A 14,015-nucleotide genomic window follows, 5' to 3' on the forward strand; every position below is an offset into this window, starting at 1 on the left:
ATATACAACTTTAAATATAAGAAAATTTTCTATTAAATTTAAACCCATCAAATCAAAAATTAAAATAAAAATAATATTAATTTATTACATAGGTGTAAACAAGTGCTCATAGAGCAATAACTCTATCATTTCTCTTGCAAATTAATGGTGAGATGTGTTTAGTGGAGAGAAGGCAAAATAGGCATATATATTGAGTAATGATATCCTTACATTTCATTTATTACTATTTTACTATCTATTTTTTTTTTTTTTACTTTTTAAATTTAGATTAAAAATTTCAAAACATGACATTCTTGCATAAGCATATTAACAATTTGAAAAACATTCATTTCTTGTATAAATGAATCCAACTTTTAGGTTGATGATTAGCATTATATATATATATATATATATATATATATATATATATACACACACGTCCCTGCTTACCTGCATATTAGGTTGATGATCTTTCCTTGTAATTGTAAACTACCATATTCTTTAAAGGTAGCGTAGGAAGGCCAACCACGATTCTACTTTCAAATAATCTTCGCCGCCATCATCTACCACTTTCCAACTGCCTGTGATTTTTTGGTCCAAGTTTGAATGTCAACAAAGACCGACAGACTTTATTATCTTTTTTTTTTAAATATATTTTTAACAATAATAAAATATTTATATAATATAATTTAAAAAAATTATATATATTATATTACTATTAAATGATCATTTATTAAATATTTTATTATTATTTAATAGTGATGAATGTATCATATTTTATTTAATAAAATAAAAATAAGATGATAGTGATGTATAGAATTAATTTAATTAATGAAATAATGTTAGATTTCGTCGGTACGCTTAAATTAATGTATTAAATATTAAATTTACAAATAAAAGTTTATGCAGACAAGACATAGAGTCGTCAAGTCAACGCCGTAAACAAAGCAAAAACAAGAGCAACGAACAATTAAAAAAAGGCGCAAAGCTTGGAAAAGGGCTTTGAACTTTGAAGTTTGAAGAATAACACTTCATTTTCGATTCTCGCGCTCCAAACACATTTGAGAAAGCCAGCCAGCGAGCGATAGAGAGAGAAGAGAAACCGAAGTGAAACGGCAAAAATGTCTCTCCCAAACGAATCTCGCAAATCTCTTATCCCAAGCTTCCTCTACTCTTCTCCTTCATTATCGAAGAAAACAAGCCTGTTCGATCTCGAAACCTTGACGACGAGGAGGGCGACGAATCCTCATGGACAACCGCCAATTTCATCTTCGTCGAAGAGTTTCGTTGTTCCTGCACCGAGGGAGAAGATCGAGATGTACTCGCCGGCTTTCTACGCCGCATGCACGGCCGGCGGGACCCTCAGCTGTGGCCTCACCCACACGGCCCTTACTCCTCTTGATGTCGTCAAGTGCAACATGCAGGTCATTCATCGCTAGCTTTCATTTTTTTTTCTTTTCAAAATTTAATTATTTACTTATTTATACTAAGCATCTACTTCACTCGATGATCTTTTTCTCTGTTTTGTTCGGAAGACTCATAATTTTCTATTAATAGGGTAACCTGTAACGTAACGTTGAATTCTGATTTATGATTGGATACGCAATTCTGAATGAGGAGATTGAATTTGGTCTTATTTTTTGAGTTATTATTATACTTATCATCAATCTTTTAAATGGATACGAGAAAGGAAGCAGATTTGCATTTTTTGTTCCCCGAGTAGATGCCAATTTGTATTTGGAATCGATGGTATGATTTTAAGGGGTGTAGCAGCTTTCAACCTTATACGCAGTGATTCTAAAATATTTTGGTTGGTGGGCTCCAGAGGTACGCATTAAACTCATCAAAATGTGCACAAAAATTGGGTCTCCTCAAAACTTTGAAATGCGACTGTCTCCCCTTGAACTTTCTGAAGGCAGCGGCGGCTAAGACCCTGTCTTTATTTTTCTCTCTAGGTCAACGGGTAGATTTGCCACATTTTGAAGTCCCGGTGATGTAACTGCATCTTCCTTTATTAAGGCATCTTCAACAAATGACTCAGCCAAGGATAAACATGCAAAGCTCTCTGGACAGACACATGAACAGCAGAGGAGCACAGTAGATAAATCACCTCTTAGCCACGTCATTAACAAGGAATAACTGATTGTAATTTCGAGATTATTCTAGAACCTTTTTCTGTTATTCACTGCAATGTAAATGAGAGTCTATATATACCATTACGAGTCTGTACACAGAGATATGGGGGAATGAGGGTCATTAACAGAATTGGTGCAAATCATATTCTCTTCTAGACCTTCTGTCAAACACTTTTACTGCATTTAGTATGGTATCAAACTACGGTTATCCAATTTATTCGTTACCCATATTCGATGTCAACGTACTCTTAATATTCCAATACCGGAGCAGGAAAACTTACACATGATAGCGGATCCAATTTCCAAATTCAAATTAGTTGGAAAAGAGGATCCATGGGGCCGCCGATTCTGAATAGTTAAAATTACTACGCCTCAGTTAATTCGGTTCAAGTGTATATATAGTTAAAACGAGTTAATGCTACCAATCACAACCATCACACTTTCATTTCATTATATTAAACGTAGTACTTTGGATCATCCCTTATTTTTTTTTAAAGAAAAATTCAATAATGGATGTATAATGCCAGCTCATCATACTACGATAGAAATGGGATACGTGTGGTACTAGAATTTTCCTTGAGAAAATATATACATTACGTTTGTATGCATCCTCACTTTCATTGGAAGAATTGAACCATGACTATTTTATGAAATCTTGCAGATTGACCCAGCTAAATATAAGAGCATCTCGTCTGGATTTGGCATTTTGCTGAAGGAGCAGGGAGTTAGAGGTTTCTTCAAGGGTTGGGTGCCCACTTTTCTTGGTTACAGTGCGCAGGGCGCCTGCAAATATGGACTTTACGAGTTTTTTAAGAAGTACTACTCGGACATTGCCGGGCCTGAGTATGCAACCAAGTACAAAACCTTGATCTATCTTGCTGGTTCAGCTTCTGCCGAACTGATTGCTGATGTTGCCCTCTGCCCCATGGAGGCTTTGAAAGTTCGTGTCCAAACTCAGCCTGGGTTTGCCCGAGGTTTGTCAGACGGACTTCCCAAGTTCATCAAGACTGAAGGAGCCCTTGGGTATGGAACTTGTATTAAATACTTCAGTTTTGTTATGTGGTAACTATGTTCTCACATTTGGAACTTTAATTTATATTTATGTTTGCTTGTGTAGATTGTACAAAGGACTTGTTCCTCTTTGGGGACGTCAGATTCCATGTAAGGGAAGCATTTCCATATTTTCATGTTACTTTGGTACTGTTTTGGTGATATGCTTTGTTTTTTACCGGTTGACTGAAAGAAAATATAGTTTTGTTGGTCTTTGGACGTTAATGTTTTTAATTACATGAATACTAAACTTTGAGCTCTGTGCAACTACACTGGTCTCATAAAGCTATTCCCTAGATTTCATAATGGCGATTCAAAATGATCACAAAAATTTCTCCCATTATCAAGCATATCCAATGGATCCTCATAGATGCTTTATCATGGAAAACTGTTCAAAAAAATGTCAATGACTCAATCTCATTGCGTACATATTGCAAAATAGACATTGGAAGCATTCTAATCGTCCTGCCCTACATTTTCAACCCAAACTTCATTTTCAACCCCATATTATAATTAACATAAATAAATTAGCTTTAGTTTGTTAGAGCTAGCATAGTTTGCAAGATGTTCGATAGTACAAAGCTTTAGCTGAGTTTGTACACCCTGGTCAATACACGTTGCTTCTAAGTTTTTCACCATTCCTCTCTCTCGGTAGTTTTTCTCTGCCCCAACTCCATTCTTGACACGCCACACCTAGCTCTATAGTGTCTTTTCTGTATTCAACTTGCTCTTTGAAAAAACAAAAAAACCAAACAGCTGCTAATTAATGTATGTGCCAGTGAAGCCTGACCAAGGGAATTGAGTCATGATTGTTGTGTCAAAAGAGTAGCATCAGCAACTATAGATTTTTATTAGTCCTTCGTCTCTATCAATCTACATTTATGTAATTGGTTTGGTTGCATGAAGATGAATCTTGCTAATTCCCTTTTTAGAAAGTTTCTAATGATCGGAGTTGATGTCTTGCAGATACCATGATGAAATTCGCATCCTTCGAGACTATTGTGGAGATGCTGTACAAGCACGCCATCCCAACTCCAAAAGACCAGTGCAGCAAATCTTTTCAACTTGGGGTTAGCTTTGCTGGTGGATATGTGGCTGGTGTATTCTGTGCTTTCGTATCACACCCAGCTGACAACCTGGTGTCTTTCCTCAACAATGCCAAGGGTGCTACTGTTGGTGATGTGCGTGAATTCTTTGCACAAAACATCATGGCTAAGTGTGCCTATATATATGTTCTCCTCATTTGCTCACTTTATTTGTCGTATTTATCCATCGCAGGCTGTGAAGAATCTAGGGTTGTGGGGTCTTTTTACCCGTGGCCTTCCTCTTCGTATAGTCATGATTGGAACCCTTACAGGAGCCCAATGGGTGATTTATGATGGTTTCAAAGTTTTTGTTGGACTGTAAGTTTCTTCCCTCACTTCATTTCCCGAGATTATTTTATACTTTGATCTGCTACATTCGTTGTGTTCTCTAGCATCCTTGAATGGTCTGTATGTAGGAAATTCGTTCCCTATGATTATTATTCAATCACTTGTCAAAAAAAAAATTGATTATTATTCAATCATGACGTTTGTCTTGTTCTTTTTAGTCCAACTACTGGTGGTGTTTCTCCTGCTCCTGTTGCCGCTACTGAGCTTGCAAAGGTGTGAATTTAGATGCTGGTCGACAGACAAATGTTAGTAAAGCCTTTGTATTCTCTTCATTGACAGATCATTTACTGGGGTTGCTGATGCCTGCTATGGAAGTATTCTATTCTAAAACCAGATATTGTTCGAGTTCTTTATCCCTCTAGGGATGGTTTTGATTTCGTCCTTGAACTAATCTGTGTTTATTTAGTAATTTGCTAATTTGGAGGATCACGTTCCTCTTATAGTAATAGGACATACATACATATATGTGCGTGTGTGGACATGGTAATATGAATCACATTTTTTGCAATTGGATTTTATTTTATACTTCCCTATTTGGAATTGTGCTCATTTTCCTTGAGAAGAGGAGAAAGTTGTTTCCCCTGCCATCTTCTCATGTACACAGTAAGGATCGTTGCTTAAATTGCAGCTCACATCAAGCTTCTAATTGCAATATAGACAAAGCTGCTATTCCTTTTCTCCAATGAACAACCTCATGTACACAGTTAAGGATCGTTGTGTTCTCTGGCCCAGCAGGTTCCACAGTAATTATACTTTCAAGGCACCCAAGATTATTTTTCCATAGAATACTCAAAACGTTGAGTTCAGGTCTATGAAACCCACTAATTAAGAAACTCCATTAGGGTGAATGGAAGACCTTACGGCAAATATTAGAGGTTATAAGTTATACAAAATTCAAATGTGGTGTTAAGGGCATAACTCCTCGACCAGAAGGCTTCAATGTTCTCAATTTGAGTCTTTGCCAAATATCCCAAATCATCTTTTAAGTAAGGTTAAAAAACTCTGCAAGGCGATTAGGTCCTTCCTAACAATATTACTAAAGAGCAACAATACACCAGCTTATAGCATGATTGAAAAGCTTTTATTTCATTATTTATATATGACCATACTGTCAATTCAGTCTAATAGGGTAAACCGTATCAAATACAATTCTTGCAAAAACGTGCCTTACCTCTTGAAGTCCCCCAGAGCCAAGAACTCATAGTCAATCTTGCTGCCTTGCTTTGCCACAAATCCCTTCTCACCACCCTCATTCACACACTCAAAAATCCTGCATACCTTCAAATATAATCCCAATGGGATCAATACCTGCAAATCGAGATTCAAAACATCAGGTGTATCTAGAGGATTTCCCAATCAACCAAGATGAGGCAAATACATCAAGTTCCTCAAGATGCAACAATATTAAAAAAAGAAAACAAGACTAAAAAAACTGAGAAGTCTCAGACCATCCTTTGCCTAACAGATTGTCATTCTTGGTGGTGGTAGTTAACTTGGAATAAGATCCAATGAGATCCTAACTTGTGACAATGGATCTTCCTTGGTTGCATACAAAAAGGTCCTGTAATTTAATTTCAAAGGCTTGAAACTAGAGGTTGTACTACTGCTAGAAGATGAAACTATTATTCACACTTCAAGTCCATAGGTGATGCCCTATTGGTAGACCGAGTCTGACAGCCTAATGTAAGTGATTACCTAAAACTGGACAGAAATAAAAACAAAAATAGAAGAAAGAAAGAAAATACTCACCAGATCTGAATAAGGTGCTTGAGGGTAACCCTCCATTGCCTGAGATACAAATTGCTCATCAGTCATGTTACAGAGTGCACGTTTAACAGATGCTGTGAGATCCATCACTGCATCTGTTAATGCCTGGGAGTCAAGATTCTGTTGTTCAGATAATTCATGAAAGCTAACATCATGTGGTGTCGTGATTTTCATAGCTATCTTTACTGCTTCCAATATATCTCCACCATTGTGGACCGCAAGGCCAAATGCAGCAACCACCACAGGATCCATAGGCTGTTCAGACAGTGCCATATGGAATACTAAGATCCCAACCCTGAAAACATAAACCCATCATGAGTCTTTCCTTTGTCCAACTTCTGATCAGCTTGTAACTATTTCCATGTATGTAAATATACAATCTTTTGTTCAAGTTAAAAAAATATATATATTGACAAGTTCAAAATGTGTACTCCAAGTAATATAAACGTAAATATACATGGACTCTCCCCCCCCCCCCCCCCCCCCCCCCCCCCCCCCCCCCTTCTCTGTTTTTGAAAATGTGTACTCCAAGTAGTGTGTATGTAAATACAATTAAGAATACAAGAGGAGGGTGGGAGACTCTAACAAAAACCCTGTTACTGTGGACGCAATGCAGGCAAATAAAGTAAAAAAGGGCAATGGATCCAAATAATTGAATTGGAGCCATTGTTCCTTGACTGACCTGAGGGGACTGCTAAAATAGCGGTTTGCATGTAGTTCAACTGGTGGACTACTCATGCAATTTGAAGCCACATCCAAGAAAGGGGAACTATAGTATGCTATTTTGGTGTTGTCGATAGAGATCTCCACATCTTCTTCCTCCAAACGCTTGATTAGTGAGAGTAAAGATATAGAAAGAGAGAATCAGATGGCCTCGATTGACGATGGCACACCAAGGACACTTTGAGCTGGCACGTGGGGCAAGAAAAGACAAATGACAGAAGATTTTAGGATAATTTTCTGCAGCTCCTGCATTTGGAGGACTAAAGCTCCATCAAAAGTGGCTTTTTTTGTTTGGCTAGCATCCCACGGGAGTATTCTGACTATAGATAAACTGAGAAGGCGTGGCCTCTTACCTAACAGACTGGTGTTTTATGTGCAAACGCGATAGTGAGTCAGCGGATCATCTACTCCTTCATTGCGAAGTAGTTAAGGTTCTATAGGATGACATCTTCACAAGGCTAGTTATGGCATGGGTAATGCCTAGAAGTGTGAAAGAACTTTTGGCAAGTTGGAGAGGACTCTGGGGTATGGGACAGATCGCGATCATTTGGAAAATGGTGCCTCTTTGTCTAATGTGGTGCACTTGGAACGAAAGGAATAGTCGCTGTTTTGAGGAGAAGGAGCATGCACCGTCAGGGCTTAGGGACTTTTTTTATCATACTATATTACTTTGGGCCTCTTCATGAATGGCACTTCTTTCCACAATCTTTATGCTGCTTTTCGCAGTCCTTAACTTGTACCTAGGCACTTCTGTATACCCCATGTGTACTCGGGCCTTGCCCTTTTTCTGATCTAATATATTTCTTCTTACTTATAAAAAAAAAAAGTTTTCGGCAGCTCCTCTTTAAGCAAAGACATGTTTGGTTGCCATCTTTTAAGCACCAATAGACGAAGTCAAGGAGTCCAGCAGCGCCAACCATGAAATGGTGGCTCAAGAAGATAGCCTAACATGCGCTGTTTGGAGGCCCAAATATGCAGCGGCTCATGAAGCTCACGTGACATAGGCACCTATCTTTTGGTGGCACTCCGAGTTGTCTTGAAAATCGGTAGGTGAAAAGCATAGTGGCATGGCTGCATATAGCGTTTCAATGTCCAGAAATAATTTTACAGCAAAACAAACAGACCCCTAGAGGAAAAGAAGATGAAAATAACGAGGAAACTATGGACAAGGGCTTGTGGAAGGGGGAGAGGGAGAGGAGGGAGGAGACAAGCCCTCCAATTGGAGCAAATAGGGGAAGTTTGTAAGGATTTTACTTATCAAAAGTTTGTAAGGATTTAGAGAGAAGGGGGATAAAATTTCAGAGAGAGAGAGAGAGAGAGAGAGAGATGATACTACTAATGGTTTATATCATTGTCTACTTGGGTCACATTGCCCACATCCTAAGGAAAAGCAAAATAACGTTCACAAAATCAAATGCCATGACTAGAATAAAGTTACTGAATTGTCCCAGGAAACATTTCATTATAAAAAGAAATTAAAAATCCCTTGATGAGTCTAGATTATTTACAGGAAAAACCCTTGATGAGAATTAAGTCACACTTATTTATCCACCTTGAGACATGAACGACCACAAGTTCATTGCTTAAAATAATACGACCTAGTCGGCAATGGAATGAATATATATTTGCTATATTGTACTGCCAAATAATATTTTTGCCGGACTAAACTCATACACATTAGAAAATTCTGTGGCAAGCAAAGGAAAAATATTTTTAAAAAACATTTCAAATAACAAAACTGACTCTCTATATGATTCAATTGCAAATGATAAACCAAAAGAAAAAAGAAATGGCAGCTTCTGCATTGAATCTGCAAACTTTGATTTATGAACAGCAGTGCTGAAGAGGGCCTAGAACTTTAGAAATACCACGTGGGGATGTCTCTTGAGCTAAATCTATATTCTACTGGAAAGTGCTCAGCTCCTATATATATATATATATTTTATAAGCTATTAGGAGTAATTTTCTCTGTGATCTACTAATTATATTTGGCAAAGATCTTGAAGTAGAAATATTTTTTTGATAACTAACTTGAAGGAGAAGTATACATAAACTTTGCTCATAACTAAAAACACATATTGATATATCATAGACTATAGAGAAAAATATATGATAGGTTAATGTTTAAAAGCATTTAAACCATTTGAAGAACATTTTCAAGCATTGGGTCATTATTTTATGACTAAAATATGGATTAAAAAATTAAGAAACAAATAAGTCTTTGCTTTAGATAAAGATCTTACCATAAGCTACTGTGGCATGGCCGATCAGGTGCCAGGAGTTTATCCATATTAGAAAACAGAGACTGCAGATGAAATACCAGAAAACGGGGTCAACTTCATGTTGGTCGGGTTCCAGGCCCCTTTAATTATACATAAATAGTAGATATTCTGATACCAACTAAAAACCATTACTCAATATATCTACATGTAGAATATAGACTTCAAATCCTCTCTATTAATGCATCAGAATGGTAGTGTTCAGAGCATGCATGAATAATTAAGTTACAAGAAAAGCAATATACATACATCCAGGATGCAGTATCATTAGTGGCAATACAAGAGCCTTAAAACTTCTAAAAGATATGTACAAGGCAGCCTCATAAATCTTGTTAAAAATGAAATCAAGGCCCCGCTATGTGGAGGAAGTAAACCCTTGTTGAGTTGTTAGTTTATGATATTTGTAGAACAATGTAGAAGCAAGAATGTGTAAACTTCTAAGAACCATGTTTTCAAGTATTTTTCCTACAGAACAACTTATTTCATATTCTTACAAAGAAAGAAGCATATGATCAAAAAATAAGTCATCGAAGTTACCAAAAGCATGTTAGATCTCTTGTCACGTCTCTGGAAACCATGGTGAACCAAATAAGCTGCCTGCAATATGAAGCTATGTTAAAATTGTAATTCATTGGAAACAAGTAGCAAAAGAAGTTTAACTATGAAACTATTCCTGAATGGGTAGAAGTATTTCTAAGAGCCCGAATTTCCATAATAGTCTCAAAGAAGCTTCAGCAGATCCATAGGCTAGCATGTAGTTCATTTCCATCAGAAGCCTAGCCTAAACATTTTGAAATGAGAAATTAGTTAGCCAAGAACAGTTTCATGCAAGGTAATTACAAGAGAATGCCACAAAGGGAGAAAGTAAGGCCTCTTCAACTACCTTATCAAGTCTTAATATTGAGCAAGATAAATGTTTAACAAAATGAGCTGTCTCCCTTGAAAAACGAAATCCTAAACGAGCAGCAATTCTTATTGCACGCAGAATGCGAGCTGCAGAGATAAGCAGTTAGACATTATTTTCTTGGCAACCATGTGAAAGTGTCCATAATGTTTATGTGTGAGTGACCACCCCTACTCCCCAAACCTCTTCACATAATAGAGAAAAGAAAGAAAGAAGTGTCCATGTTACATGGTAAATTGTAAATAGGCAATACTGCAGACTATCGTACCACAATCCTCTTGAAATGAAGAACTTGCAGGAATCACAGTTCGAACCTATGCCCATAGAAGAGTAAATGAGGATAACGTACATCATCATATAGATTCAAGAAACCACAACTGTTAAGAAATACATGCGCACTTTAGCTTTTTTAATATCTTCTATTCCTCCTGTGTAGTCATAAACTATTCTCGAATATGGATCAAAAATCAACCTGCAATACAGAGGACACATTAATATCATGAAAAGAAAGGAAAAACCAAAAAACAAAAAAAATGAATGTCAAGTTGTAAAAATGGAAGGTTACAAGGGTCTTATTAACAACCCGTTAATTGTAAAGTCCCGCTGCAAACAATTCTTCCAACGAATATAATCCTTCTCGTCACAACCAGCAGGTCTATTAAAATCATCACTCAAATCCTTTTCAAACTTTCGTCCACAGGTGCTAAAACTTGAAACCTAATTTGGATAGACAATTAAGTTATATCAAAACAACAACAAAAAAACCTCTGATAATATTTAGTCTGCTAAGACAACCCTAACGGTTAAACCAAGCTAACCAAATTTCTCACCCCTAGATAAAAGATATACCGGGATGATATGAAAATAACAAACCTCCACAATGGTATCGTCAATGTGCACATGGCATATGGGAAACCTTTTGCCAACAATTTCACAACATGAAAATGCTCTAATAACCTGAAAATATGGCCAACATTCATAATTGTTTGTTAAATCCCAAATGATCGATTTTCTTGTGATACTGCACTCATAATACAGGTTTGAAGAACAACGAGCATTGCAGCTTTAAATCAGTTTGCGAATTGAATATTGACCATAACAAAAAAAAAAAAAAAAAAAAAAGAGTTTCTTAGATGCCATGATTTCAAAGGGAAACCTCATAATCCTCTATGCTGAAATACATTATGCAATAATTAGATATTGATACCAATCTCATGTGCCAAAATGGAAGCATCATCATCCTCTTGGATAAAACTGAATATCACTATATACTACTCTTCTACTATGCAGTCTGCCATCTGTTCTGCACGCCATTATCCAAGCAGAAACCAACATCTCTAGACTTTGATATAAAATATGTACAGAAACACTAAACCAGGAAGATCATGGTTTAAGTAGGCCATTCCTTGCTCAACTCTCATCTAAGTTACCTGGTTTTTCTTCACTCACACACATATGCCGGTTTTTAGAACTACACACAATAATAGAATCCACTTTCTTTACCTTTTTTTCTTTTTCTTTTCCTTTTCCTTTTTTTTTTTTTGTGGCAAGCATCTTTATTAAATTTTCCACAATTGTTATTGACTTGGCAGTAGCAGTGACTCAATCAATCTGTACTCATAAATGAAATCTTTTATTAAAACTATTGGTTTTAAGGCACTTCCAAATGTAAGCCTAAAAAATTGATAAATGTTTCTAGCAGGCTTGAAACATATAAAAAAAAAATCACCAGTAGTCTAAAACTCATGAGAAAATAGCACACAGAGAATTGAATCACATAGCTTGTCGTGAAAGTTGATTCATAATAACTACTTAGCCTTTCGTGAAACTTATCACTCGGTATATAATTATCAAGACGTTTAAATCACAAACAGTTTCATGTAAAAGAAGCATCAAATTAAAGAAGATGTTACAACTTATAACATCAGCATCGTCACAGTGTGGGATGAACGTAGAAATTGAGGCCAACCTGTTTAAGTTCAGCTGAAGTTATTATATCAAAATCCTTTGGTGTTCGCTTCAAGATAAAATCCCGTACACAGCCTCCTACCAGGTAAGCCTCGTATCCTAAAACATAAAACATTAAATAATAGCATTAAATGCAAGTGCAGATACAATGCACCGAGGTTAGACTTCTAAATGTCATTTAGCATCCAGGAGTATGTTCCCATGATGTTAACTTGGAGAAAATCATGCTCGCAACTCCAATGTAACCAGTTTCCATTAACAAAAGTAACAGAAATTAAATTAACTTTTGAAATATAAAAGCATAAAAATGTAACTTTTTCACAATTTCTTCTATATTAAAATCATCTATAAGCCAAGTGCTACAGTGCTACCCTTCCTCTTGAGCCCATTCAGAACCTTTCTCGTAGACTTTGGAATCATCGAAGTTCTAATTCCGAGCTCTTCAGAATTCAAACTTTTGCAGTCTCCACCTACTTCACCCCAAAAGAAAGAAATATTATAAAATAATAAAGCAATAAGAAAATGCATGAAAATTCGGAAGCGAAATAAAAACCAAATTCGCAAGGAAAGCAAAAAGATTTACTTTTGCCTATTCCATGAACCGAATTGATTCCACCAGTGTCTTTGATTGGAGTAAGACACTCTGGCTCCTCAAACGCCTCAACTGCCGCCACCGAACGCAGTCGAAGCTAAACAGAAATGAAAGCCAACGACTGATACAGAGAACTTATAAAGGGGACATACAATCATAGGCAGATATTAACCTGTATGTATGTGTGTATGTATGTATATACGTACATAAAGCATACAGAATACACGTGTGGGTGCAGAAGTACGGGTAGGATTACCTTGGAAACGCTTAGGGGGACGCAGTAAAGGAGAGGGAGACACAGAGAGAAATGGGGTCTGTATGCGAATCCTAAGCAGGAGATAGCCATGGGAGAGCCGCTGATTCACCATGTGATGAAGGGGCTTAAACGCCACGTCAAAAATGGCTGAAATTCGTTCGTTGCAAAGTAGGGTTTTAGAACAGCAACAGAGTGAACCAGCGGAGGTTTTAGATTTTAGGAAAGTACGAAGATTTCAAAAAAAAAAAAAAAAATTCTAAATTATCAAAAATATCATTAAACTGATATTTCGATTTTTTTTTTGTTTTGTTTTTTGATAAACCGAATTTTGAAAAGTTAAATAAACAGAGAGTCTCAATATTTAGTAATTTGAAAATGCATTATTATAAATTATAAATAAGAGGAGTAACCAGTCATGGAGTGCACAAACATCTCGTAATCATTTTAAAAAATAGTAAAGTTTAATATTAAAAAATTAGCTTTATTTTATGTAGTTTCTATATTTACTTATTTTTTTCAAATCGATTGCACAGTGCTTATACACTCTATATTTACGCATTTCACGATTATAAATATCATTTATGAAATAATATTTGTAGTTCTAAATGTCTAAATTTTGTACACTTTATTTAAAAAAAAAAGTCGATAAATCTAAAATTTTCATGATAAAAATATTGTTTTTAATAATAAACTTTTCTCTATTTTAAAAAGAGTGGACGAAGTTTACAAACTCTAAAATTATATATAATATTATTATTAGTTGCTACAAATTAATCAATAATCAGGGAATAGAAAATATGTTTTTTATTTAATTAATTAATATGAAAAAGGAGAGGCCTGCTTGAATGCTCCACGGGTCACCTAAAGAATACGATAATAACCGATAGACCTTAGACTTCATTTTGAAACCCAATTAGCGGGCTTGGGTT

At 36.0% G+C, this 14,015-nt stretch overlaps 2 protein-coding genes and 1 long non-coding RNA gene across 3 annotated transcripts; 2 read left to right on the forward strand and 1 right to left on the reverse strand.

Annotated features, from left to right (window-relative positions):
• Window positions 1-930: 930 nt before the first annotated feature.
• On the forward strand, window positions 931-5,105 carry LOC121234895 (mitochondrial phosphate carrier protein 3, mitochondrial-like). Its single transcript, XM_041131032.1, has 6 exons — window positions 931-1,403; window positions 2,776-3,137; window positions 3,232-3,275; window positions 4,131-4,345; window positions 4,443-4,567; window positions 4,756-5,105. Exons 1-6 carry the CDS (start codon window positions 1,101-1,103, stop codon window positions 4,814-4,816), a joined length of 1,110 nt encoding a protein of 369 aa, XP_040986966.1. The 5' UTR covers window positions 931-1,100; the 3' UTR covers window positions 4,817-5,105.
• Window positions 1,410-1,693, forward strand: LOC121234896. The gene is made up of 2 exons (XR_005934463.1): window positions 1,410-1,549; window positions 1,600-1,693. It is a non-coding gene; the product is annotated as an uncharacterized LOC121234896 (long non-coding RNA).
• A 559-nt stretch (window positions 5,106-5,664) lies between the features above and the next one.
• LOC121234894 (CCA-adding enzyme-like) lies at window positions 5,665-13,303 on the reverse strand. Its single transcript, XM_041131031.1, is given in 15 exon segments — window positions 5,665-5,797; window positions 5,800-5,905; window positions 6,347-6,659; window positions 9,331-9,392; window positions 9,904-9,963; window positions 10,040-10,147; window positions 10,250-10,359; window positions 10,539-10,584; window positions 10,670-10,742; window positions 10,854-10,987; window positions 11,144-11,227; window positions 12,240-12,337; window positions 12,610-12,711; window positions 12,822-12,927; window positions 13,087-13,303. Coding segments are annotated over 15 exon segments (1,581 nt in total). The 5' UTR covers window positions 13,177-13,303; the 3' UTR covers window positions 5,665-5,708.
• Window positions 13,304-14,015: the final 712 nt, after the last annotated feature.

This window comes from Juglans microcarpa x Juglans regia, chromosome 6D (genome assembly GCF_004785595.1).
Source record: "Juglans microcarpa x Juglans regia isolate MS1-56 chromosome 6D, Jm3101_v1.0, whole genome shotgun sequence".
Lineage (NCBI taxonomy): Eukaryota > Viridiplantae > Streptophyta > Magnoliopsida > Fagales > Juglandaceae > Juglans > Juglans microcarpa x Juglans regia.

Coding starts and splice junctions, on each gene's coding strand:
- LOC121234895 (XM_041131032.1), top strand. CDS start 1,101: ATGTCTCTCCCAAACGAATCTCGCAAATCTCTTATCCCAAGCTTCCTC. Junction 4,346..4,442: donor AGGGTGCTACTGTTGGTGAT/GTGCGTGAATTC, acceptor TATCCATCGCAG/GCTGTGAAGAATCTAGGGTT. Junction 4,568..4,755: donor TTCAAAGTTTTTGTTGGACT/GTAAGTTTCTTC, acceptor TGTTCTTTTTAG/TCCAACTACTGGTGGTGTTT.